This window comes from Aphelocoma coerulescens, chromosome 8 (assembly GCF_041296385.1).
Source record: "Aphelocoma coerulescens isolate FSJ_1873_10779 chromosome 8, UR_Acoe_1.0, whole genome shotgun sequence".
Classification (NCBI taxonomy): domain Eukaryota; kingdom Metazoa; phylum Chordata; class Aves; order Passeriformes; family Corvidae; genus Aphelocoma; species Aphelocoma coerulescens.
Window position 1 is genome coordinate 28319478 of NC_091022.1, and position 26526 is coordinate 28346003.

General features: G+C 50.6%; 2 protein-coding genes across 3 annotated transcripts; both read right to left on the minus strand.

Moving 5' to 3' along the window:
• Window positions 1-4516: 4516 nt before the first annotated feature.
• CDCP2 (CUB domain containing protein 2) lies at window positions 4517-11440 on the minus strand. Its single transcript, XM_069022916.1, has 6 exons — window positions 11365-11440; window positions 9358-9705; window positions 8935-9279; window positions 8106-8459; window positions 6040-6218; window positions 4517-5872 (listed from the first exon to the last, which is right to left on the minus strand). The coding sequence occupies exons 1-6, from the start codon at window positions 11438-11440 to the stop codon at window positions 5558-5560; spliced, it is 1617 nt and encodes a 538-aa protein (XP_068879017.1). The 3' UTR covers window positions 4517-5557.
• A 3451-nt stretch (window positions 11441-14891) lies between these two features.
• Window positions 14892-26370, minus strand: CYB5RL (cytochrome b5 reductase like). Of its 2 annotated transcripts, none has more exons than XM_069023470.1 (7): window positions 26147-26171; window positions 25028-25207; window positions 24040-24188; window positions 22831-22918; window positions 19697-19801; window positions 18390-18593; window positions 14892-16767 (listed from the first exon to the last, which is right to left on the minus strand). In XM_069023470.1, the coding sequence occupies exons 2-7, from the start codon at window positions 25202-25204 to the stop codon at window positions 16564-16566; spliced, it is 927 nt and encodes a 308-aa protein (XP_068879571.1). In that variant the 5' UTR covers window positions 25205-25207; window positions 26147-26171; the 3' UTR covers window positions 14892-16563. The 2 variants fall into 2 exon arrangements, with proteins under 2 accessions (XP_068879571.1, XP_068879570.1); XM_069023469.1 differs by lacking the exon at window positions 26147-26171 and adding an exon at window positions 26276-26370 and having other exon boundaries at window positions 14893-16767.
• Between the last annotated feature and the right edge of the window lie 156 nt (window positions 26371-26526).

Genomic DNA, 26526 nt, shown 5'->3' on the forward strand with positions numbered 1-26526 from the left:
ATGGAACAGTGTCACCTGCACACTGTTTATTTATGCCTTGGGTTACCTGCTGAATCAGTTGGCTGGTCCTTGGCTCTTCCTTCCCTTCCGTGGGTGATGCAGCCCAGTCTTCATGCTGGGAAAACCCTTCTAGATTAACATGGAGGATAAAGGGGCTTTGTGCTCAGTTTCTCTGGCATGGAGACTTTGAAATCGCTGGTTCCCTTTTTACAGGGGAGATGTTAAATGAGGGAGGCACCCAAGCTAGAGAAAAGTTCTTATTTTTCCCTTTTTTCTTCCAGATTAAGCCTATCCCACAGATTCCTTTCAGCAAAGGGGTACATACATAAAGCTGGCAGACCTCTAGAGAGCTGTTGCACCCAGTGAAGAGAGGAGGGAAGCACCTTCTGGAGGTGTCACCTCCTGATCCCCCTCCCCATGCTTGGGGAATACAGCGTGGGCTCAGGGCAGCACCAGGAGGGATGGAAGAGGGAATTCACTCCTGCCAGAGCTGACTTCTGACCCTGCCTTCTGCAGAGCAGATTTGGGAAGGCAGTAGGTGACAGCTTGCTCTGTTCCCCATCAGCAGGCACAGCTCAGGAGAGCTTTGTCCTGCTGCAAATTACTTGGGTGAAAGAAGATGGGAGTAGACAAGACCCTCCCTGTCATTTGGAAAAGAGTGCGCAGCAGCTCACCAGCTTTCAAGAGGCTCTTCAAAGGTTTCTTCACAAAGAACTCAAACTTTTAGATCTCATTTGCTTCCCTGGCAGCCCTGTAATATGAAGGGTTGGCTAAACTGGCCCTGGATTAAGAGACATTAAGGCAAGGAGCAACCACAAATGCCCTTTGGAGCCCAAAGGAGGCTCCAGGAACTTCCCTCCCAGGGTATGTTATGGAGCAGAAATTGGGGGCTGGAGCAGTGAAGGGACAGAGGGAAGCAGAAAAGAAGAGGTAGAGGGAGGGAAACACACAAGGGAATTCCCCAGCCCAGCTGACCACAACCAGCAAAGCCCTGCTCCTCCACAGCAACATTCAGGTGGATGGACTGGCACCTCACAGGAGGGGAAACTGAGGCACAAAGGAACTCTGACATGTCCCTGGAAGCAAAAAAAGGGAAGCCCATGCCAGGGTTACACTGCAATTAATGATGCTCCAATTCTTGTGCTGGCAGTCCCCTGAACAACATCCATGGTCTCTGCCTATTAAACTAGATTATGGAATAATCCTTGCTAATTATATATTATTATCTAGCAAGCAGTTATCTCATGATAAAGGGTGCTCCTATAATGGACAAACACTGTTCCTCTAGCACAGCCAGCCCCAATGGCAAGGAAAACAAAAAAGCCAAAATAATTTCTGCTGTGGCCAATATTTTGCCTAAGCTGGAATGTTCACATTGCAAACACTGCACTCCTGTCCCAGACAGAGGAAAGAGGAGGAGAAGGGCTGCAACATGCAGAGCCAGCCAGAGGGAGAAGGCAGGATCAAATCTCTACCCTCCAAAGCTGCCACAGAGACATGACTGTAAGCTCAAAATCCAGCTGTGAACTCTCCCACCCATCACGGAGCACTCAGCCTCCACACACCAAAATCCCCACGAGCAGGGCCCTTGCTGTCCCCGGGGCTGTGATGATCAGGAAACAGGGCTTAAAATAAGCTTGGAAAACAGCTCCCGGTAAATGCCGTCATTGCATTTTTAATTGTCCATATGCTTGATCCATTATGTTTTCCCAGATGGCTGGGCTGCCTGACTACTGCCTCCTCATCTGTGCCACTGTGGCCAGGGTCTCCAGAAGCTATCTGGATCCCCAAGGCAGTGACACCCTCATGGCAGGATCAGTGTCACTGTGGCCAGGGTCTCCAGTGGGTACCTGGAAAGCTTTGTCCTTCCCAGCACAAAACCACAAACACAGATCCATCCATGCCAAGCTCCTGGAGAGCCATGACTGGCTTGATGGCAAAAGTAGCTGGTGGCCTCCTGGCCTTATACACCAACCCCCAAGAAAACCACCCTGAGGAGCAGCAAACCTGCCCCTGCTCCATCCCCTTGTGCTTTCCCAAGGGCTAGTCCCTGTTAAATTACCAAAAATGTTTGAGGAGAGGATGCAGAGGATGCACACCACCAGCATCCTCAGTCATGGGGCTCAGCTCCAGCACTGGCTCCCTGGGTGTCACAAGCATCCCATTCCCAGACTGTGGGATTAGAGTATAAAAACTGAAAAGACAAATAACCCCCTGAGCAGAGGAATAGGGGAAGAGGGAAGAAATCACTGGAGGACCATGGGTGTCTCCACAGAAAACTTATAGTGAACATTCCATAGAATAAATTGCCTGGGAAGGGGTGGATCACAACACCCTGTGCTTGCTGGGCCCCCCGTGGGATGCCTGGTGCTGCCCAGTGCCCAGGGCCTCTGGGAAGAGGGAGCTTGTGCCAGCAGCAGTGCTCATTTTGGGGCACTTCCATCATCATTGTCTTGTCCAGTGCAGCAGCACAAAAGCACATCCCGCAGCAGCACACCCTCACAGTGTGACACATCAGGAAAACCTTCCTGGTAAATAGAGAAAACACAGAGAGCATGGCTGAGATTTTTCGGATATTTTAGCACAGCTTCTCTGCAGCAGGAGCGATTTCCCCAGGGAAGGAGAGGAATGAACCAATTGATCCCCTGGGGGCTCTTGCAGTCCTGTTTTCTATGATCTACAATTTTCCAACAGTTCTTCACCGGATTTGCACGCAGACGTTTGCAGAGGGATAACAGAGCCTCTCCCTCCCGCACAACAGCCAAGCCTTTGTCTGCTCCAGAGAGACACGACTCCACGTCCATAAGCAAAGCCAGGAAATGGGGTGGCTGCATCCAGCCCGGCTCAATCCAATCATCATGCTCTAAATAAATAATCAGATGAGCAACGGGAGTGCTGCCCGTGCCCGCCGCTCTCCCGCTTGCTCTGGAAGCACCGGGCAAACGCTAAGGAGGGAAACTGAGGCCTGATGTGTGAGCACCACAAGCATGGTGGAGGGAAGGAGTGCTGGTGATGGATCCCTGGTACCTGTTGGCCACTCATCTGAGCAGCTTTTACATGGGAAGAAGGGTTTGTTTCAGGAAATTACCTGGGCAGTGCCCCTCCTCTGCTGGGCTCTGTCCCCAGCCGGCTTAACAGAGGATGCCAGCGAGCAAATTCCTGCAGGGCAGGGAGAGATTGGATCCCTAAATCTAGTGGAGAGGCTGACACATGGTAGAGGATGATTGGAGGCTGAGGAGAGTGGGTGTTTGGTGAGCACCAGCGGCTTTCCTCGCTCCAAGTGGGATGACTGGCTCAAGTGGCTCACTGCTGGTGGCAGATGCAGCTGTGAATGCCATCAGAAACAAGTGGGTAAAGGGCTTTTGGAGGCATTCAAGCTGCATTAATCACCCTGTCCATGACCCCTGCAGGCCTGGGAGTGCTGGGGATCCCCTTGACTCAGGAGCAGAGCTGCTCCCACAGCTGCAGCCCTGCATCCGCAGAGATGTGTGCAGGGGAGCACTGCACCCAGGGATGCTCTAGTGGTTGTGAACTGGAGCCAGAAGTGGAAACCCTCCCTGGGGCAACCAGGTCCAACTCCTTATTTGAGTGCAACACCAACAGCTACCCAGCAAAGACTTTTTTCCTGCAAACCACAGGGTTCTGGAGGCTCCAGCTGGGCGAGGAGGTGCCTGTCCTGCAGGCAAGGGCTGGATGCTGCTGGGTGCTGTGGGCTCCCCGCCAGGCACGAGCAGCCGCAGTGCTCACCTGTTTCAGCAAAATCTGGGCCACCAAGAAGGTTAATTATATCTTTAAGTTTCTTTCAGCTGTCAAATCTTGTAACTATGGTCTCAAGCTGACAGTTCTATACCCAGCAATTAAGCGGCAGTGAGGCTTTGCAGGCAGCGGGGGGGGGGGGGAAGGCTGGCCTTGTTTACCATCTCTGCACACAACAGGCTCTCAAAACATTCCCTTAATGGAGCTTAACCGTGCTGGCAAATATTTCCCTCGGAAATCTCACATTTGCCGATGTGTTGCACCAACAAACGCCAAATCAATCCAGGCTCCGATAACGAAGGCTCCTCATTAGGAGGCATGCGCAGCTCTGTGCCTTCTTCCCTCCCCAGACACTCTCTCAGGGCTGGTGCAATCCAGGAGGAAAAGCTGCTCGATCATCATCCTATTCCTTTGCTGCTGCTTCCTCTGATGCCCTGATGTACAGAACTCTCCCAGAAGGAAGCAGGACATCAGTCAGGGCAGCCTTTCACTGACAGGACTCTCCTATCAGTCCCTGCTAAATGCTGGATTCAGCAGCACAAGGGGTTTGCTGTGCCCCTGAATGACCACACTGGGACACTTTAGGATCTCTCCATGCACTGCAGTGTGTTTCACACAGGCTGGAGGAGGAGGGGTGGCCTCTTTCCATAGCAAGATTTCATGTGGCTTTGACACATGCTGGCTCTGACCCACAGGGATGAACACAGGCTGCTCTGTGACAGCCACTCCCTCTTTGATGCCAAAGGGGAATGTCCTTTGTGCTGCGGTGGCAAAAGAGGCAGGCAGGGGTTATTCGGCCATCCATCAGGGCTCTTTGTGACGATCCCCAGTTTTCTGGAGGGGCAGACGATCACAGGACTCTTATTTTCCTGCTCTCAGGTGCTGAGCTCACCTTCTGCAGGAACCACGAGTGCAGGTCTGGTGTCACTGAGGTCCCAGAGGAGCCAGCCCCTCCTGCCAAGGTTGTCTTTACAGGGTTACCAAAAACCTCCACGCTCCAACATCTCCCCAAGCCGTAGCAGGATTTGCCCATATTTTCAAACTTCAGGAGTAATGCTGTAGAAAGTTGGCAGCCATGGACACCTGGATATGCTGTAAAGGAGGAAAACACAGAGGAGAAGAGGATTGTTCTCCTCCCCTCCAGCTGCTGGTGGCTGAGGCGCTCAGATGAGTCCTGCAAGAAGGTGAGACAACATGAGAAGATCAAACGAGGAGCTCCAGGGCACAGCGAATGCATCTCATCTCATCACCCACAGACACCCAGAAACATCACCTGGGAGCACCTACATGAGCTACATCTGCGTGTGCCAGGTGGAGATCCCTATAACACAGCTCCACAGTCCTCCCCCAAGCACGGGCCGGGAGCACAGAGAACATTTGTTGGGAATATAGCTACATTTGGGGATAGTTTGTACCTCCAAGAACTCAGCTAGAAATAACTGACAGGAAGATTTGCAGCCATCGGCAAACAACGTTCCTTTCCTGAAAGCAGCAGCACTACAGGGAAAACAAATTGAAGCAGGTGCGGGAAGAGTTAGGGAGTGCAAGAATTGCATTCCTGAGCCAAATGGACAGATTGAGACAGAGGAAAACAAATTGGGAAGGGAAACGGCTGCCTATTGCCCAGATTTTTCAGGCACTTGGAGAACGTGGAGGTTGGGTTCACGCTCAGTTTCAGGGCCTGGGAGCTGTGTCTCTGTTAGGGCAGCTGTGTTAGGGCTCAGCCTGGGGTGAGGGTGGATTTTGGGGTGCCTTTCTGCCCCAGGCAGGACTGCAGTCCCTGGAGCCTGGAAGGAGCATCCTAGAGAAGCACCAGCCCCACCACTGCGATGACCATGAGGAGCCCAGCCAGGATGCAGATGCTGATGAAGACGATGTCGCTGGTGTCCTGGCTCTTGATTTCACGGGTGTCCATTGCTTCCCCCTCCCGCTGCTGGGTATCCACCAGGTTTTCTGCCTGGCTGAGCCTGGATGGATCAGGGCCAGCGATAAGGGTCACTGAGGCTTCCTTCCTCTTTGGCTCACACTGCACCTCGTACTGGTGGATGTCCTCCTGGTCTCCCACCGAAAAATCGAGGTAGAGGGTGCTGACGATGACAGATGTGTTGTTGCGTCTCTGCAAGACAAGGGACACGGCTCCTCAGGGTTTTGGAGGGGCTGGCCATGAATCAGGCCAGTATCTACTGGGAAAATGTGAAAGGGACCAGGAATACCTCTCTGCAGCCAGCACAAGGCTAACCATGTACACAGCTTGCTTTAAAGGAGGGTTTGCTGACTGCTTACCTGGGATTCAGTGCCACAGGTGTCGAATCTGGTGTGTATTTTAAAGTTCCTGCCAACCACCTGGGCTGCACAGGAGGGGGTCCCCAAATAAATCCTACTCCTCTCCAGCTGGGCCAGGGACTGCACAGGGATTTGGATGTGGAAGTCCGTCCGGGTGCAGCTGACGTTCATGGGCACAACTATTGGGACAGAAAACAGGGTGCACATGTAGGAGCAATGGTGACCCCAGTCCCTCTCCATCACTCTCCTTCTAGCACTGTGTTTGGCCTCTCTGGATGTAGAAAGCATCCACACAGGGAAAGAAGCAGGGAGGAAAAATACCCCCCTCTTTAAAGTGAATCCTTGCTCAGCTTGAACTAACCACTTGGGCAATATGAATTATTGAATTATTCCAGCTCCCTCTGAATCTTGGCCTTATGAAACTGGGAAGATGCAATAAAATCAATACAAAAAAATAGTGTCACTTTGCTTCGCTTAGTGCATTATAAAACCATTAGAAGATTTACCAAATAACTAAAGTGCATTAGATCAAGAGGAGAAAGCGGATCCTCTCTCCTGGCGTGAAGGCTTTCATTCAATGGCCATAAATCACACACACCCCGCCCAATCCATGCCTTTTGGTGGGCCTGAAAGGGAAATATCTGCATGGCTGAAGGGCTGTGGGTGTGGAGGAGAGAAGGAAAATATCTGCATGGCTGAAAGTCTGTGGATGCAGAGATTGAGGTGCCCCTCTGCGTCTGTGGGCTCCTGAGGAAGCTGGTGGCAGGGAGAGGCTGGTGTGTCCAGTGGGAGCAGCTGCTCTCCTGGCAGTGCTGGCAGCTGGATGTGCCACGCAGGATGTTAATCACAAGCAGATGCTGGAGTCACTGGGCAAACATAGCCGGCAGGCTCAGCTCTATGGAGGGAGGCTCAGTTTCACATCCAAGCCTTTGTCCTCCCCTAGCATGCATCTGGCAGTGTGTACCAGGGGATGCAGGAGCCTTGGGCAGCTGGGAGATGTCACGCCCCTCTCTGTGGTAGCACCCCATCTATCTGTCTGCAGGCTGCTCCCTCTGGAGCAGGGTTTCTCCATGACCAGTCACAGACACCAAGATTCTCTCCCTGCACATGGCTGTAAACAGTGTGAAAACAGTGGGACAAGGACAGGGACAGACCTGCTGTGCACACTACAGCTCTACTAAATGTTCAGTACCACTGCTCTCCCTCCAGAGGCTGCAGAGGCTCAGGACAAAACTCTATCTCATCTCTAACTCCAAGAGCCACATACCTCCAAATCCTTTCTGCTACACTGGAAATAAGGAACGATTTTGCAGCTGAGGGATAAAACCTAGGCCAGTCCCTGCGTTGCCTGTGCTGCCAGTCCAGCAGCCCTGCTCTGGCTCCAGCCCTCTGGAAAGGCTGCCCCTAGCTGAATCATCCCTGACCCACAGGTCAGCTCAGATGTAATTATCTTGAAATACAACAAATGCCATAAATTTGCTGGCGTTTGAGGTGCAAAGGTTGGCAAATAGAGGAGGAAGGTTACACACCGCTCCTCCCACCAGCTATGGACATGCTGGCTGGGACACAGGGCATGCCAGCAGCAGGGATGTGCCAGGCAGGGCTGGCCAGGTGGATTTGGGAATGCTGTGCCCCGGGGGTCCTGCCCTCCCGTGCTGCTGCCAATGGAGGAGGGGACATGGTTTATGTCTGCCTGCTCCGCCATGTGCTGGCAAGGCCGGAGCATCCAGGGGAGCAGGAAACAAGGTTGTGATGTTTGAGCTGGTCACCTTCTCTGGGACTTTGGCCCATTAAAAACCCCTGGTTTTCTCTCCCTCACACCCAGAGAGAGGAACAGGAGCACAGCAGTGGCAGACACACAGAATTCGAAGTTGGAAAGCATCTCCTGAATACTAAACATGAAGTGCAGCTCACTTGCCACGTCTTCCTCCACCCCATCCCTAAGGAGCCATGGGCTCTGCTCCTACAGATAGGAACCTTCACTGATGATCCTTCTGGAAATTACATGGTCTCAGGCATGTCCCAATGGAACTAAAGCACTGAGGAGCACCCAAGTGGGACCTTACCTCCCACATAGGAGATGGAGAAGCCCCTCTTGGCCGTGTTGCGGTCAGTGTGGAGGACCAGGAGCAGCCGGTTGCTGCGGGAGGTGATGGGAGCCAGGCTCTCCCGCCCACACCACCGTCCCAGCAGGGATCCATTCTCAGTGCCACCATCAAAGGCAGACAAGTGATCATAGTCACAGCCACCTGTCAGGCTGCTCCGGCCCTCCAGCTCCATGTCCAGGAAGAAGACCTTGATGCGGTAGCCCGGGGGCAGCTGGATGCTCCACTGGCACCTGAGGTTGTTGGGGTAGAAGTTGGGGTACTGAGGGCTGGAGAAATTCCCTTTGATGGTGCTGAACACCTCCTGGCACTCACCTGCTCAGGGAAAAAAGGGGAAAGGAAAAATCAAAAGCAAACCTGAAGCTCCCTGGGTGTGGATGAGTGATCACTTGTTTTACTGCTAAAGGATGCTCTGCCCTTCACCTCACTGCTCCCTGCCTTGCATTTGGCTGATGGACAACCAGCGCTTTTGGGGGATGGAAATTCCCAAGGTAGCCAAAGTCATATAGGAACACATGGGAAAACCCATCTACCCAGGGAACAGCATGAGTAACAGAGAAGGGTGGCTCTTGCTCAAGAGAAGGACAGCCCAGGGCTTGGAATGGCCACAGTGATGCCATTTGCATTGTGTGATGGCTTACACTTCACACCATCATCTCATGGGATCTCCCCAAAGGGATCCCCCCATATCATCTCCTCTTGCTGCTGTGGGAGGAAGAGAATCCCCACCCCAATCCAGTGCCTGTCCCCATGTCCTTCCCACTGCCCCACCACCCTGAGACCCCCGCACCCGAGTAGAAATGGGCCTTGAAGCCCCTGCCACCGATGTTGAAGTCCGACTTGAAGATGATGAGGAGGTGTGGGGTGGAGGAGATGGTGCGGGGCGGGCGGGTGCTGCCACAGTAACGTCCCAGGCGGGGGGCAGTGATGGTGGGGCCATCAAAAAGGGCCACGTAGTCAAAGCCACAGCCTTGGCCCCCCTCCATCTGGAAGTCAGCAAACACCAGGGTGAGGGGGCCACCGCTGCTGGCCCCCCCGATGCTCCAGCGGCACTCGGCATCGTTGGGGTAGCTCTCGGGGTAGCGGGGGCTGGTGATCTCCCCAGAGAGCCCCGTCAGCTGCCCACCGCAGGCGTCTGCAAGGAGGCAAGGATGATGATGAGGGAAGAGAATGGATGGATGGATGCTCAGTGACCACCACCCCTCCCTGCTACCTTTCCTGTAGGCAGCGGCAAAGCCGTGCTTGGCCACGTGCCGGTCGGAGCGGAAGACCACTGCCATGACGTGCCAGGCGGAGGAGAAGGGTGGTGGGGGGCTGTGGCCACAGAAGGTGCCCAGAAGGTTGCCCCGGTCCCGGGCAGCCCCGTTGTAGACCTGGAGGTAGTCGTAGGCGCAGGCGTCGTGGTACTCCAGCTCAAAGTGGCTGAAGGACAGCAGGACGGAGGAGCCCTCGGCCACCACGATGAGCCACGTGCACTCCGTCTCGTAGGGATACAGCCCCGGGAAGTTGGGGCTGGAGAAATTGCCAGAGGGTGCTGAAAGCACTCCCCCGCATTTGATGCCTGGAGGACACAGAGGTGGGTGTGATGTCCCCTTTCCAGGGGAAGCCCAAAAGAACGGAGACAGGATGCACAGCACCAGCTCCATCCCATCACCACACTACCAAAACACCAGAATCCTGCAGACCTCCACTGGGCTTGTCCACCCACTCTCCCTGGAGGATGCGTGTGCCCCCATCACCTTTCATCCCTCCATGTAACCTCTTTGCCCCATGCTGCCCCTGTGGGGGCTGCAGCAGGGCTCAGCTGTGCCCTTGAGCTTGTCCTGCCAGTGACAGCACAGCATCCACACCTGTTTAGGGCAGGGAAAAAGGAAGTTGGGAATGAGTTTTAAAGGCTCAGTGGTTCCAGGATCGCCAGTGCCCCAGCTGCCCAGCCCTTCAGCTTTGTGCCTCCCACTGACCACACTCCCTCCATATAATGGTGGTATCAGAGAATTTGAGCTGGAAGAAACAGGGGTGAAGGGCTTGATCTGCTGAACAATGAGTTATGCATGTAGGGATCGATTTCCTAATGAAATCTTTATACTGAGACACGGTTATTATAAAATAAGGCTGAGAGGGGGCCGGCTGTCACTTGCCCCTGGGTCTGATTAGGGCTGGGGTGAAGAGGCTGATACAGGGGGCACATACATCATGTCTGGGAGGGATGCAGACCCTGCATAGCCCCCAGGAGACATGTGTGGGTTCCCAAACAAGGCTGGGTGCTCACTGCCATCAATCTGGGCCAAGTATATTGCAAATCAATAGTCAGCCTGTGCACATCGCTTTTCATCGTGCTCACTGGCATGGTGACCTTCCAGCAAGGGGGGTCCTGGGATGTGTGGGATGCAGCACCACGTGTGTGTGTCTGGCCAGATCTAAAATCACCTTGCTAATTGCTGGGGATAGGCAGTGAAGTAATATGGGGCTGGTACAGAAGGAATAACGTTGTTGAAATAAATACCCAAGAGGGGAGCCTGCGGGAGAAGTGAGTAGCCACAGTGCAGGCAGATGGATGGATTAAGGGCTGGGAGCCTTGGGGTGCTCTGGGAAGCCCAGGTGTGTGTAGGTGGGGGGTGAGCAGGCACCACAGGGCAGTGGTGTGGCCTCAGGAGCACCTGCACTAGGGCCAGGGATGGGTTTTGATTTCTGGCACAGCCCTTCTGTGATAAAGGCCCTGCTGCTTTTGGGATGGGGGTTTGCTTGGCCCACCCTATCCCCTGAATTACTGTGTCATCTGCTAACCCTGCTCTGCATCCTGGGGGACGTTTCATCCGGATAAGGTGAGAGGTCTATTGCATGCCTGCCACACACACATACACGTATACATATAAATCTATAGGCGTATATAGATTTATATAGGCAAGTGCAACTCCAGAAGCTAACAAACCCTTCACCAAAGCACCTGTACACCACAACAGGACAACCCCTACCTGCAATCCTCAGTAAGGTAAGCATGAAGCAGAAACCCAAGCATGGAGCAGTGTCCCATACTTGCTGCCACACACGGTGACTCCAGATCCCAGCTCCTTGCCCCTGGCCTGAGCCAGACCCTCTCCCTGCTGGAGAGCTGGAACCCACTGACACCCCAGAGCCACTGTGGCACCTGCAAACGGCCCTCCCCTCCTCAGGGACCATGGATGCCCATCCAGCCCACTGGGAGCTGGGACCAGGCTCTTACCTCTGCTGGGAGCATCCTCGAGAGCCCCGCAGAGCACAGCCAGCACTGCCAGGCAGCCCAGCCCTGTGCACCCCATCCTCCAGCAGGCAAATCTCCCCTCACCAGTGCCTGAGCATCCTTTTGGAGCTGTCTATCTGGGAGGAAAAAAATAAATAAAGAGAGAAATAAATAAAAAGCAGGAGGACTGTAGAATTAATAGCGGAATGAATAATTCATCGCTTGTTTGAATTAAGAGCAGCAAGGTAACTTGATCTATTCCTCCCTTCCTTCACTCAGTTTTAATGATCTGGATCAAATGTCCCAAGGATTTACACTATACCAGATACCTTGTCAATACACTATATTTAGAAGAGATATTAATGTTTCAGAAATGGTGTATAACGGCAATAAGTCTGGGCTGACAATATGCCCTTAAGGGGCTATGAAAATAATTTAGCTCGCCAGGCAAGCCAGCGAACCAAAATGGGAATTTCAGACTTACCGCGGAAAAGCATCTCAGGAATTAACATGATTTATACTGCGGCACCCACTGCACAAAGCCAGCTGGTGGTAAAGGCTAGAGAAACAGGGAACAGGATTGAAAGGCGGCCGCGTCTCCGCGCCGGCTGCCCAGTCAGCATCCCTGCAGCAGGAGTCCAGGCTCAGCGGGATGCTCAGCCCGGGGAAGCGGCAGCCGTGAGCACTAAAGATAGCAAATCCCACCTCCCCCGAGGAAGATTAGAGATGAATTGTGACTCATGGGCAAAAAACATCGATTATTATAGAACCTGCTAAGGCCTTGGAGAATTGCCACGTTCTTCCACGCTGGCTCACGCTACTTCTCGCCCAGGCTCTTGGATGCACTGAAGGTAATCAAGCCTTTGGGTTTGGTGGGAAAGATGTGCTCCTTGTGCTGTGCCACATTAGCTGGAGAAACCCCAAACCCAACAGCAGCTCAGTTCCTTCCCTCCCGCCCAGGAGAGAAAAGACTTTCCTGCTGCCACAGCCCACACCCACATGAATGCCAGGAAACAAAATCCCACGAGGGCCTCCCAGCATGAGGGACCTGTGCTAAAAAAGTCACCTTCAAAGCAGCAGGGAGAGAAGCAGTGAGTACCTCTAAATCTCAGGCAGGAGACAAGTTGCATTTATTAATTAAGCAATGAGGATCGATGCCTGAGACATTTCCTGTGGATTAATGATGGGCTGGGAGGTGCTGATGGCCTGAGGTGCAGCTAAAGACCATTAATACCAACTGGTCATGAATCCCCAGGAAATGCTCCATGCCAAGGTCGTTAAGTGCCTGCATATATTTACGGGGAATAATAACAACAATAATATTTGTACAGGCTCTCTCCCCACTACCCAGCCTTGCTGGAGCCATGCCGAGGGCTGCTGGGAGCATTGGGACATCCCAGCCAGGAACCCACTATCCTAAGCCCAGCTGAGGCAGGGAACATTGGGTTCTGTCCTGGGGCACTGGGCACTGCATCACCCCACCAGCACCAGGACTAAGTGCACAATGGAATGAGGAGGAGCAGGGCAGCTCCCCCTGTCCCTGGGCATTGTGTGAAGATCCTGCCCCAGTGCAGGCTCTGGGAGATGCTGTGATGCTGGCACATCTCCTGCTGACCTCCCAGGCACATTACAGACCTTAATTAGCTGCTTCCCTAATGGCTTGGAGAGGAGGTCTGTCCTTGTCAACAAGTGTGGGCTCACACAGCAAAGATGCAGGAGAGGTCTGGCCATGGCACAGGGGTCTCTCCTGGTATTCTCCATTGCCAGAACCCTGGTTCATCCTGGAGGAGTGTTCAGCCCTCCCAGCCACCATCCCCTGGGCTCAGGGACAACATGTTCTCCAACTTCTGTGTCGCTGCACTATGGAGCAACACATTCATCCTCATCACGTCCATCCTGGGCAACACCCTCTGTCTTCCAGCCTTTCCAGCACTGCCTCAGAACCGAGGCAATGCCTAGGACGCTGGTACCTGCACAGCTGCTCCTCTCCCTCCCCTCAGCTGTACTCTGCATCCACGATCCCCAGGAGATGGGGGGGCAAGGGCTGTGCAGCACAGCAGCTGTGCCCCACTCCCAGGAGACGGCATCCATCAACCACCAGCACATTCACCCTTCTCCTGACCCGGAGATGGCCATTCCCAGGGCCTGAGCCCAGGCAACCCGGTTGTCAGCTGCAGAGTGGAGTGGGAAGGCAGAGGGAGGCAGGCGGAGAGTGACATGCAGCAGGGAAGCAAAGGAGCCAGGCATGGAGGTCTGGCTGGAAGGGGCTCTGGAACAGCCCAGGGTACTTTGGCACCGGCCACGGTGGGTGATTTCAAGGTGTGCCATGTCAGGGCTGCCTCTGTTCCTCTGTGGGCAAATTTATAAATCATGAGTCAAAAAGGCATTTGATTCATTTAAACAGAAAGGACGTGATCAGGACTGTGAGACTTCAGAGAAGATCAAAGGTTTAAAAACGGTCCCCAGGAGAAACGGGAATTATTTAGGCAGGAAATAATGAGATGAAATTAAGAAGGTATTTAGGCTGCACATGAGGAAGAAGAAAGGAAGCGAAGCGAAGCCCCTTCCCCCGTCACAGCGCTGCACGGGTGGCAGGGGCTTCCTGGGGGCAGCCAGAGATCAGGAGCACCAGCAGCAGCCCCCCACCTGGAAGGAGAGGCAGGCTGTGAGCCCCTGCCCTGGCTGGGCATCAGCTGCCCACTCGAGCTCACACACCTCCAGCTCCACAGATGCCCCAGTCACCAAGAGCACCGACACCGATTGCCCATGAAACTGCACCATGGGGTGGTTCTGGGCCTCCAAAGGGAAGGAAACCTCTCATCTTCCCCCGGCAAGGAAAATTCTGCCCGAGAGCCTTTCCATTCCACATCCCTGCGTTTGTTTGCAGGAATCCACGCCATCCTCTGAAAGGGGCTGTCCCCATGGGGGATGGTTGGGATGAGGGGACTCGTGTAAGAGCCAGCCTGAGAAACAACAAAAGGCGGGAGGGGGAAGGGAGAGCAGGGCAGAAAATAGAGAACAAAGTGCCTGCGGGCGGTTTAAAGGCTCCTTCGAGTTCCTGCTTCCAAGGACATCATCTCCCCCATGGAGAATGTCTCGCAAAGCCCCTGTCCCCTCGGGCGGGACATGCCCCGCTCCTCCCGCGCGGCCGCAGCCCGCCCTCGCAGGATGGCAACCCGCAGCACTCACAGCTTGCTCCGTCTCTCACCACCCTCCCTTTGAGCCACGAACAAAGACGGAGCTGCGCGGCAGAACGGCCGGACCAGCTGGGTAGGGTTTAACCATCGTGGCCCATATGTGCTGAAATACCCAGACATATTGGGGTTGTGTTTAAAGGAACAGTCCCAGCTTACACGCAGAAAGCCGGCACTTTTCCAAGGCGAGCGTGAAGTTTTTTACCTTGGGCCTTGGCAAAAAGGTGGGGTGGGGTTTTAGCAAAATCTCAAAAAGACATAATATTTAAAGCAAGAGGAATAGAAGTAAGATTTTTCACATGCTTAATATCTGACAGAAATATTTTCTCCATGTTCCTAGCTAAGGCCAAAGTAGGGAAAGTAAATGGAGAAAGCATCTCATTATTTTATCAGCCTGCGCTGCAAAGAAGCACCTTCACTATGCAGTGACTTAGGGTGGCTGAAGCACATCGTGGATTGGAGATGAGAGCTTGCCTTGGACCGACCATGGACACCTTCCCTGGATCTCCATGCCTTTAAAGCCAGAACCCTATTTTGGGTTAGGAAGATGGCTTTCTTGTCAGCCCTTGCTCTAAGGAAGTTAACATAAAAGCTGCAGCTACACTTGATTAATTCCACGCATTTGGTAACTGGAGACAAATCTCAGCAGCGCAAAGCGAACTTACACTCCCTCCCAAATGTGTGAATTGAGCTACCACTTCAGTGCACACTGTGTTTTTTGTGTAACAAACTACATCTCCTTTGTGTAAGGTGTAGTGTTAGACACAGGTACAAAAGAAGGCACGAATGATAATGCAATAATCATCTGACACAGCCAGGAAAACCCCAACACAGGATGGACTGGGAATGAACAGAAAAACACAAGGTGTGCAGAGAAGCTGTATTTCCAGGCATAGATACTAAACACAGCAGTCTAAGAAGGTAAAAGAGTGGACAGCAGATACCTCAGAGGAAAAACAGCAGCATTTTGGACTGAAAAGAGAGGAAGGGGACCAGGTGCCCAGGCTGGGTGCTGTGCCAGGCTGCCTCCCGAGGCAGCTCCCTGGCTCTGCTCCGTGTCCCACAGGGAAGCACCCCAGCAGACCCACACAGCTTTCCCTCCTCAGGTGGTGTTCCTGTATGCTTAGGGAACCTCCTCAGGCACCTGGGAGAGTCCTGTGACAACACCAAACAGCTGTTTATTTGAAAAGAGGTTCAGTTTAATGAGCCAGGGCTATGATACAACACTTAGGGGACATGGAAAGCAAACAGCCATCCTCCCTGACAGACAGCAGCTACAACCTGGCCACACTCTCCCAGTTTTGGGACACGCTCTTTGTCTCCCCAGGTAGCATTTCAAGGGTTAAGCACAGGGTAGGTAGCACAGGCTGTGCCAGGGCAGCAGCTCAGCCTGCCTAAGATCTCACTAGCCATAACGTATCATTTCATCCTTATGGATAGCTCTTCCATATACAGTTGGAAAGGCTGTTTCCAGAGATCAGTGCCACCTTCTCTGTATTAGTGTACAGTGGGGAAACTGAGGCACAGGGAGGCTGAAGGGACTTGCCTGACATCAGCCTGCACATGACAGAACCAAAATGATCCAGACTCTGCCGTTCTCTTGGCCTGGTAAGGATCCCTGAGGATTCTGTCTCTCCTCTGGACACCTAACAGGGCACAACACCACTGCAGAATAACACAGGTTGCAAAGCAAGTCACCAGCCTCCGTATTACAGCAGAGCTGTGTGCATGGTACAATAAGCACCCCCTCAGGAGATCTCTCTCTCTTAAAACTGCACTTGAAGATTTCCATTAAAATTACCACACTGGTCCCTGAGGTGTGGGTGGCACACCATGTAGCAGCCACTCTGGAATGGCACCCATTCCTTAAAACACCCAGGCGTGAGGATCAACAAATAGTTGCTCCAAGGAGCTCAGTTTTCTGAGCAGGCCCATTTTGTGCAATGTCTGCAAAGAAACAAGGACATTCAAGGCTCAGCCTCAGGTTCCTCAGGTCAGGAATATCCTGCTAAAAGACAAAACAGGAATTTTCGTCAATTTCTGAAGCTTTCAAGTATCTACTCATATCTTCATTGAATGCAGAAGAGCCACAAATTAATACAAATGGCTTTCTTCGACAGGATTTTATTATTGTCTTCATCAAGTCTTCATTGAGATGACCAGTGTATGTGTTTTCCTGATAGCTCCAAGGAAGTTTTTCCAGTGAAGTTTCCTGGAAAGGTAAAAGGTTTGCTCTGTGTGATGTTAAAAAGGACAACATTGCTTAGAGCTGAATCTCCCTCCTCCCCTCAGAGTAGTACCCAGGATGATTTTCACCTTTGTGACACCATGTGGGTGACACTGACCCTTCCTTAGAGCTGCATTCCTCTTTCCAAGCCCAGATGAAATCTTTCCCTGCCACAGGACCTGGCCACTTGCTCAGAGGGGACTGAACAAAACCTGAGTGTAACTATCACTAATAAATGCTGCAGACCCTTCTCCATCGAGAACCATCTCCCATGGCACCTTTCCTATCCCCAAGTCCCAAGTCTATTCCTCTCTATTGCCTCTCCCATTCCCAAGTCTCTTTCAGTCCCATCTCCCTTGACCAAAACTGAAAGAAGCCAGCTCTGCTCCAAATACAGCTCTGATCCCATGAGAAGTGTCAGATCCTGTGGTGCTGGATCCAGCAGGGACTCCCCTGTTGCAATTAATCAGGAGCAGAAGGTGCTCAGATGTGGTGGTGACAGGCAGCACAATGAAACACAGACAGATACATAATCCCAAGAGGGAGGATGCACGAACCAGCCTTGGACTACCACAAGCCTGCTAAGAGAGGAGGGAAAAGGGAGAGAGGAGGGGCAGACAGTGTTGACAGGGGTCAGGTGGGTTTCTTGCCCTTCGCTGATTGAATTTCAAGACCTCCTCATGCTCTTGAGACAGCCATCAAAGAGTTTAAACACCCTGAAAAGGGTATTTAAGCCATGTCACCAGAGACAATTATGGTTATGCTCCTACAGAGCAGCTGAGGGGGTGCCCAAGTCACCAGCACTTTTCCCCCTACCAAATCTCATCTTGCCGAGGCCGCATGTGGAACAGAATGTATGAGGCAGTTCCACTCTGAGAGATACAAAAAATGATTCATCTGAGAAACTAAAAATGCAATGGGATTCATTCCCTTAGCATAAATAATTCTTTCTATATCCTCCCTGCAATGAATCCTCATTTCTGAAGGACATAATTTTTAACCACCAAATCCATGCAGAACACAGGCAACTTTGGGACCAAATGGAAATGAAAAAGACTGCTCAAAATATAAGACCACTGAGAGGTATGCCCTCCTCCCATGAATGTGGCAGAAAAGTAATTTTACAGAGGGGGAATCAACTTTTAGAAGTTTAAAAATGGATCAGCAAGGAAAAATAATTGCTGGGAAGTTGATGCTAGCACACCAGAGGAGAGTTCTAGCCATGAGCAATGAATGGAGGGATAAGGACAGATTAAGGCACTGGTATCAGGAAGAAAAAACCAGCTTATTTGCTGTATAGGTGCAGCAACAACTGTCTGAAATGGGGGGGAATAATCAACAGTGACTATGGAACAGCAGGTCCATCCCAACAGAACAGCTCTCAGGGAAGCAGAGAGGGACAGTGATGGTCACTTCCCCAAAATTCTCCAGACTAGGAGCAGTATGAGTACATGTAGCAGATTTAAGAACAGCAGCTACTGGATCACAGATTAGGCTGAATGACTGGGAAAGAATTAAGATCATGCTCATGGAAAAGTGGAGGAGGCAGAGGCTCATCCAGCACACAGAACCCTCACACAAACACACTTCATAATCCATTCATTTACCTGGCTTAGGACATAAAATATTCTAATGTTCCAGTACCGAGCCAAATCCTGCAGAAGAGGTTTCAAATAAATTTTGTCAAAGGTAGGGAAGCAGCCAACAAGAGTTACAAAGGTTTCATCCTCTTCATCATCTGTTATGGACTGGAGAATGGGAATCATTGGTGCAAGGCCGGTGCCAGAGGCCAGCATGAGGAGTTCTCCATGCTAACAACAAAACAGAGAATTTGGAATGAGCTGTGATGGCTGGAAATGGGTGTGCTCGTGGTCAGTTCCTCTTGCTGCCACATTGGTAAAGGGTCTCTTGAGAAACAACATATCAGAAGGTCATGAACAGCTAAATTCACATCTCAGAATGTATTTTTCTGAAAGGGATTACAGAAAGCACTTAAAGGGTTTAGATATCAAATCTAACAAAACTGGGTTTTACCCAAATGTAATAATCTATCCTAACTTTAGCCTTGATTTCAATTAATTCACATTCCAGTTTCAATTCTGCAGTACGCTTTGCTGACCCACTGTGTGTTTTCTTCCACTGGAAATGCTCCCTGGGTTTCTTCTGGTTGCTGCAAAGTAAAATCCTGAATGTCCTCTGGAGAAAAGAAGTATGTCAGGAAGCAGGACACAATTGCTCTGCATAGAGCTTGGCCACTCAGATTTTGCTTATTTTTGTTGGGGGGGGGGGAAACCCCACCAAAACAAATCCACCAAAAACCCCACAAAGCCTTGGGATCTTAATGACCAGTGTTTCAATTTAGCTCCTCATTTGAAAGGTCAGAATTAAGTAACTGAATTAGTGTGTGTGAGAAGCCTCCCCCTGAAACCAGATCTGCCTTTCCCTGCAGCCAGCCTGGTATTGGCAGGTGGGATCAGCGTTTGGGGAGCGACCTGACACCTCAACAGCTCAGGGAATACCCAAGGGAGGAGAAGATTAACACCTCCCCTTCGCCTGTGCTCAGTCACAACCCAGATATGTGGGTCAAACCAGGCAAAAACCCATCCACACTCATTGCTGGTGCAAAGAAAGATGTGCCCTTTGTTAGGCACATCACGAACTTCTACTGCAAGTGATGAACACAGAGCCTTGCTAATATGTTCCTGTCTCCCATCCACCTCCTCTTCCCTCTTAAATATTCTGCAGTTCAAGAAGGTGTTCCAACTGACTGCTAATGCTGTCACACTGTACAGTAACCCAGGAAGTCTCTAAAATAATAATGAAAAACAGTAATCAAATTGAAGTCTTCCCTTCAGAGTATTGAACAAAGCTTGCTGCCACAGGCTGAAGCATCCTATGTCTCTTAGGAACTAACCTTATTAGGTCGATATGGGAACCCTCCAAACGGCCCACGCCAAAAGACCACATCTCCTCTTTTCCACGTTTTTATGTATTGTGACATTAGCCCAGCTTCATAGCACTAATAAAAAACATTGCACAAAAGAAAAGAATAATTATACTCCATTGGAAAGTTTCCCAGCTTAAAGTCGATTATAAAGTTAGCTACATTTAAATGAAAAGGGGACAAAAAAACATTTCGTGTGTTTAAAAAAGAAAAAAAGAAAGATCTTTCTGTTTGAAAAATAACTCAAAGTTATACCCAAAACAAAGACATTTAAATTAAATCATATTGGAATCACTCCAGCTTGACTATAATGTAAACACAACCCCCTCTCACGCAGCCTGAATTTCCAAAACTGGAAAAAGCTTATCAGAGTTCTTGCTTACAAAGCACACAGAGAAGAGTGTCTTGAATGCAAAGCAAAATGCAGGCCTTCAAGTGTTCTCCAAATCTCCGGGTATGGGGTCTGGAAATGCCCTCTGGGTACTATTAGTTACATAAACACCACACAGCTCTTGCTTTGTTTCAGTCTCTCAGATGCTGTGCTGATACAATTAGTGACCCAAAGCCAGGTTTCTCGTTTGTAAAACTCTTTGTTTTCAGAACAGATCATCTGGATGCTGAGGGATGCCTCCACAATTCCAAAAGAATATGTTAATATTGGCCCCATGGAAGAAAAACACGAGCAAAAAATCCTGCTTTACTTTCTACCAAGCACAAACAACATTATCCAGGCTGTTGCCTGCAGGAATGCTGATCTCACTCATGACTGATGAGAAGGGAGGAGAGGCTGGAAAATGAAGGGCTTGTTCAAGCAGTCCTGTTGCCATCCATGCCCTAAATGTGTGTCCACTGTGTGGTTAAAGAGAACAGAAGTGAGCAAAAGACTGGCCACAGTCTGAGACGTGGCCACAGAACCAGAACTGGCCCAAGCAGCAAGAGCAGAGAAGCCCAAAGCTGCAGCACACGATGGATCTCGCCAGGATAAGCCTGGGGAAGAGCAACACAACCAGGGGCCAGAAGATGGGATGTGGTAAAAGCCCTTGGCAACTCCAGCCCACACAAAATAAGCGTATTTGGGGGTATTTCCTGCACAGGCATTGGAGAGAAGCCCAGCTCCACACCCCGGTGCCTTGGCTGGCCACCAAGCTGCACTGCAGGCAAACAAAATTGGTGAACCACAAAGCAGCTCAGAAAAAGCGAGTGAGGGAGCCTGTGCTTCTGCTTGCAAGCAGTATTAGCTAAGAAAGAACACAGATGCTCCTCCCCTCCCAGCCCCTCACTTAAACCTGAAATATTAAGAAGTATTAGCACCAGTTGTTACATTCAAAAGGTAAATCACACACACATCCAGGCTCTGAGTTATTGTCAGAATCATTTTATGTTCAGAGGGCTCTGGGCAGGTGCTAAGTCTCATGCAAAGAGTGTGCAGTTGCATCAAAGAAGCAAATTTTATACCTCCCTTCTTCAAATACATCTGGAAACCCAAGGCAAGAGCAGAGAAGTCAGGCCCACTTACTGCCTATTCCCAAAGGACCAGGGTAATGGAAACTGAAACAATCCTTCTTTCACCAAAATTATTTCCAAAAAATTGAAGTGAAAAGTCATTGAGTGGATTTAAAATGAGTTTTTCTAAATAAAAAGAAAAAAAAAAACCCACAACTCCTGGGGGAAAACTTCCACACCCCATTTTACATGGAGAGAAACCCTAACATTATAAAATCACTCAAAAAGAGGGTTATGCTCTGTAAATGGCAACTCCCTCACTCTTAACTGTAGTATCACAAATGCAATGCTGTAATAACAGGAGACAGAAGGGTTTGAACAGTGCTTGGATTGCATAGTAATAATAATATACTACTTTCCAAAATTGCCTCAATAGTGTGAAATATACCACAACCTACAGAGTGAGTTATAAAAATGGCTGCTTTACACTGGGTGTTACCAACCTCTTTTGTCACTGCCAGAGAATAACTATAGCCCCTTTTGGGATGAAAGGTTCTATATAAAGGAAAGGTATCATTACAATCATTACTATTATTATTGAAATGCAAAACCTGTGAGTAATGAGCCGCTATACATGAAATTTCACAGTCATCCTGTGAATATATCCTATTAATGCAACTCAAATGCAACATTTCTCTCCCCTACCACACACCAATTGCCACAAGAATGGGGAAATGACCCTCCCACAGGTGTCCTAGAGAAGCTGTTCACTCTTCTAAAGAGCAGGGTTTGTGTTCGAACACACAATGCATAATAAACCCCACAAACATGAAATCCTGGAAGACAGGCAGAGGACAAGTGGCCCTTCTCTGCAAGCCACCTGGGGTACCCAGCACTCTGAATTTCACACCTGTACTCAAATCTGTGTCTGCCCTGGGGAATCACTAGTGACATACAGATGCAGTATTGGAAAAACGTTCAAGCTGGTATTTGCCACACAAAGTAATCATTTACGAGGGCCCTACAAACTTATATGAGACAAATTTCCAGCCAAATCTCCTATAAAATCCTTTTGAACTCAACCAGCATTTTGTGGTTGTCTCCAGAAAGGCAAGGGCACTTGTCCAAAATGGGCTCTGCCACCCTGTCCACTCTGACAGATGCAGCCTGTGCCCATGGGACACCTCTCTGCCCCGTGGGCAGAGTCCCTCACAGGCTGCTGCTCCAGAGCCCTGTCAGCACACCAGGAACAGCTGCCCACTGACAGAGGGGTGTTCTTCAAATAAATACAGGGGGGAGATAAGGGCAAACATGTCCCAAAATCAGTGGTTCAGCTGGGCTGACAACTGGGTGCGATTTCAAAGACAGCCTGAAAAAGCAAACTGAAAGGCAGGAAGTGGAACGGACACCTCTTTCCACCTGAGGGGCTCTCCCAAGTGCTCCAAGGGCTTCTGCTGCAAAGCACTTGTTTGTGTGTCAACTTCTGCTTTCAGTTTTGTGGGAAAAACTGCAATTTTTATCAGCAAAGCACAACTGCTTCAAAACAACAGAGGAACAGTCCATGAGGGATTTGAGACAGTCTCACTTGAAGCACTGACAGCACGCTTGGTTCCTAAAGAAAACACCTTATACTCTAATCCATATTGTCCAGGCTTACTTACTTTAATTAGAACTTCAAAGTAACCTTCTGCATTCCCAGGGCTAATTGGAGTATAGGCTCTCTGGACCTCCAAACCATTCACCACTCCTCTGAGAAGAGAAACAGGAACCCCTTGTGACTTGGGTCAGTTGGGATTACCAAACTCCTGCAGCTCTCTGGGAAGATGGGGCAGGCAGTAGGTCCTCTTTGCAGCAGCCCAGCCTGTGCACAGGTACAAAACCTTCTTCCAGAGGCAGAAATCTAGGGGGAATATAAGAGCTAACAGAATCTTTTGTTTTCCTGGTGGCAGCCTCAGCTGTACCACATCCAGCTCCTGGACACACCCCTGAAAGGGATTTTGTGAGAACATACAAGAGTGGCAAAAGGGAGAGAAAACACTTCAGTTTGCTGTTCCTTTTGAGCTGGGGTCACTTTCTGCATCCAGTCAGCACCTGATAATCAAACAAAAGCCAAGGCACAGCCTTGACCTCAGGCCTTGTCAATATAGACTGCATTTTCCTGTAAGTCTTCCCTTTCCATGGAATTATCCACCCTGCTCTATGCTACTGACCACGGGAATTGATTGAAGTGACCAAACTTTTTCTGAGCTGCGTGATGAGCCAGGGCTGAAGGGAGGAGCCTGTGCTGTCAGCAGAGCCAGCTGCACACACCAGCCCTGAATGTACCAGGGACGTCAAGAGATGCCCATCAGTGGCATCCTAACAGGACTTTCTCTATCTGGCAATAATCACCACAGATGGCTGAGAGACAGAAACTTTCCCCAAGTGGCCCCTTTCTGGCAAGCAACAAACTACACAGGAGGGCTGTTTTGCTAGAAATCAGTCAGGCAGTGCCTGGGTACTGGGGTACTGAGTTACCCCAAGATATAGGGCCTAAAATACTGAGCTCTGGGACAAGTGCAGCTCATTGTCTTCATTCCAACACGCTGGAGTAAATCATCTGCTGTAACATCTATTCTGTAAGTTCTTCTTTCTGCAAATGGATTTTCTTAATCACACCTAGTTCTTTCTGACCCACCAACGCAGGGATAATGCTGAACAAAACTACAGCTTTTACCTTAGAATTAGTAGAGGCAGTGAGCTCTTTCATCTGTGTCATTGTGGAGGTACAGAAATCATGATTTGCCTGCTATGAAGCCTTTGTCTATTGACAAAACCCTACGTGTTAGGTTACATAATGCAGACTGTTTAACTAGCACAGAGAACAATACCTTAACACGATATGTTGTCCTAAACTCAATCGCAGGCTGCTATTTCCCGGTAATTCAAATTTGTACTGGTAGGTGTCCTCTGTCAGCTGCTCCACTGAGCTCACGCTGAATGCAGTGAATGTATCTGGATTCAGCTCTGAATTGTTGCTCTGCAAGAACAACAATAAATAATTACTTGGTTAGATGGTGTCTTTTATGATTTCATTTTTCTCTGGAAGCAAACGTGTGTGCTAATTTAGTGCCAGAGATACTCAGGACGTGTATTAAACGCTGAGGCCTGGTGCAAATTCCAGCTCTCTGCTGATTCATTATCATGTTCTGCAGCGTGCACTTTGGGATCTTGCATTTCTCCCCACCACCACCTTTTTAAATTACACTTTTTTACACCTTACAGCAAGGTCATCCTATTATGACTCACTGCAATCATTTTCTCATGTCTGGAAACAAACAGAAATAATTCTGCTAAAAGAGCCACACGCTGCTTTGGGGGCAACTTTGCAACCCGCTGATGGCCACAGTGAACAGAAAATATTGTCAGTTGTTTCAGCTGATCTTTTTTGCTTGACCCAGCATAGTTAATCTTATGTAAAAGGGCACTGACAGGCTTAAAAATTACACTCTGAAGACAACTGCTCCACCACACACAATGCAGCTTTTTTCAGCATCAAAACACAAGCCTAAGGATCAGGAAAAGATGAGAAAGGTGAGGAAAACAAAGCTTCTCGGAGGAAACTCGGAGAGGAGAAGCTGCAGAGCCAGGGCTGTAATGCGACACCAGGGAGAACTCTACACTTGGAAAATCACATTACAGCAGGGAGAGAGCGGCCAAGGGGGAGGGTGAAGGCTGAGTTTGGGGAACTGCATTTACAGCCATCTCTTAAGGCAGCACTTGAATTTATTGCTGTATCCCTCACCCATCACCACAACCCCACACCCGAACAAGTACGATCAAAGCACAGGCTCCAGGATGCACTGAAGATAAATCAACCTGCTCCTTCTTTCCAACGAGAAGGCTTTTGTCTTGCAGTGCTTTGGCTCTCTCCCACTGTGCAAGCTCCTTCTCGTACACGTCGTAGATGCAGGGCTTGCAGCCGCTGCCGCAGCACTGGGATGGAGAAGGTTCCTGAGGCCTCAGAGCCAGCCAGTCCTGCTCGTTGCCACTCATTGCCTGCAAAACACAAGCCCTGCATCAAACCCAGCACGCTGAAAAGCAGCGCATGCTCATCAGCTGGGTGTTTTTGGAGAAGGACTGAGAAAATCTCTCTCGAGCATCTTGCACGTGTATCAAACTGAAAACCTGGAGCTGATCTGTGTCTGCAACACCCCATTTTTGCTCGAGTGCTCAATGCCTGGTGCAGAAATGCCAGGCCTCACAGCCATCAGAGCAGAGCCTTAGCCCAGCCTCAGGCCCTCCTCCCCAGCCAAAGTTACACCCTTTAATCCTGCTCGTTCTGCCGTGGTGATCTTCAAAACAGCAGCTTGGTCACCCGGAGCAGAAACATCTTAAAAATCTGCTGCTCGGTCCAGGAGAAAGGGTGACAAACCCAACCACCAAGACAATGGGTAACAAACCCAACCACCAGATGTGGCCTGAGTTTTGTGCAGCTTTGGAACATGGGAGGGCAGCGAGCTGAAAGCAGCGTTTAAGAGCCAAGAGACTTGAGGCAAACAGGGCAAAGTCTGAGGCAAACAACCACTTTGGTTATGGGCTTTGAATATGGCTTTAAACGCACAGGTAGTGGAGGGCAAGAAGCACAGGATTTTATCCCTTGCTCCCGCTGCTTCCGAATGAGTTGTACCCATTGAACACTCCTCAGGTCAAAATCATGCTGCAGACCTCGCGGGGACCCTGCTATTTTTACACATCGGCTGAGTTAAGGCTGTTCACAACGCGCTTGTCCGCATCCTTTGAACACAAAGCGGTCCACAGGAAATTATGAAGCCACGGGTGACGAAGCGGAGGAAGCGAACATTTAGCGCTTCCAGCAGTTTCCTTGTCAAGGTCAATTAATTAACTAACCTTCACCCCTGTAACAGAACACACTTATTTTAAGGAGGGGGGTGGGAACGGAAGAGAGAATCAAGGGCCACTAGTCCAGCTTCTCACCGCGCCCGCTCTGTCCGGAGACCCGGAGCACCCACGGGCTACGAACGGGGGTAACCCGACGTGGCCGCGGGTGAATCCGAGACACCCAGGCTCGGGGCTGCGCAGATTTACAGAGTTTCGAGCACTTACTGTGCGCGCCCGAGAGCTCAGATGCACCGACCCGGGGGAGCGCAGCCCCGACCTCCACTGCCCCGGGACACGAGTGACCCCGCCGGCACCCGCCCAGGGACGGCCCCTCAAGTGCCCCCCGCCCCACAGGCCACGAGACGCCTCTCCCCGCCCACTTCCCCATTCATCAGCCCAGCACCTGCCCTCACCCGCCCGGCAATTTGCCGACCCTCCCTTACCGCGGGGCGCGCCTGCCCGCCATTGGCCGCCGC

Coding starts and splice junctions, on each gene's coding strand:
- CDCP2 (XM_069022916.1), bottom strand. CDS start 11,440: ATGGGGTGCACAGGGCTGGGCTGCCTGGCAGTGCTGGCTGTGCTCTGC. Junction 9,706..11,364: donor CGAGGATGCTCCCAGCAGAG/GTAAGAGCCTGG, acceptor TGTGTCCTCCAG/GCATCAAATGCGGGGGAGTG. Junction 6,219..8,105: donor CTCCATCTCCTATGTGGGAG/GTAAGGTCCCAC, acceptor CTGTCCCAATAG/TTGTGCCCATGAACGTCAGC.
- CYB5RL (XM_069023470.1), bottom strand. CDS start 25,204: ATGAGTGGCAACGAGCAGGACTGGCTGGCTCTGAGGCCTCAGGAACCT. Junction 24,189..25,027: donor TCGTTGGAAAGAAGGAGCAG/GTTGATTTATCT, acceptor TTGTTCTTGCAG/AGCAACAATTCAGAGCTGAA. Junction 18,594..19,696: donor TCCCATATCGACCTAATAAG/GTTAGTTCCTAA, acceptor TTTTGTTGTTAG/CATGGAGAACTCCTCATGCT.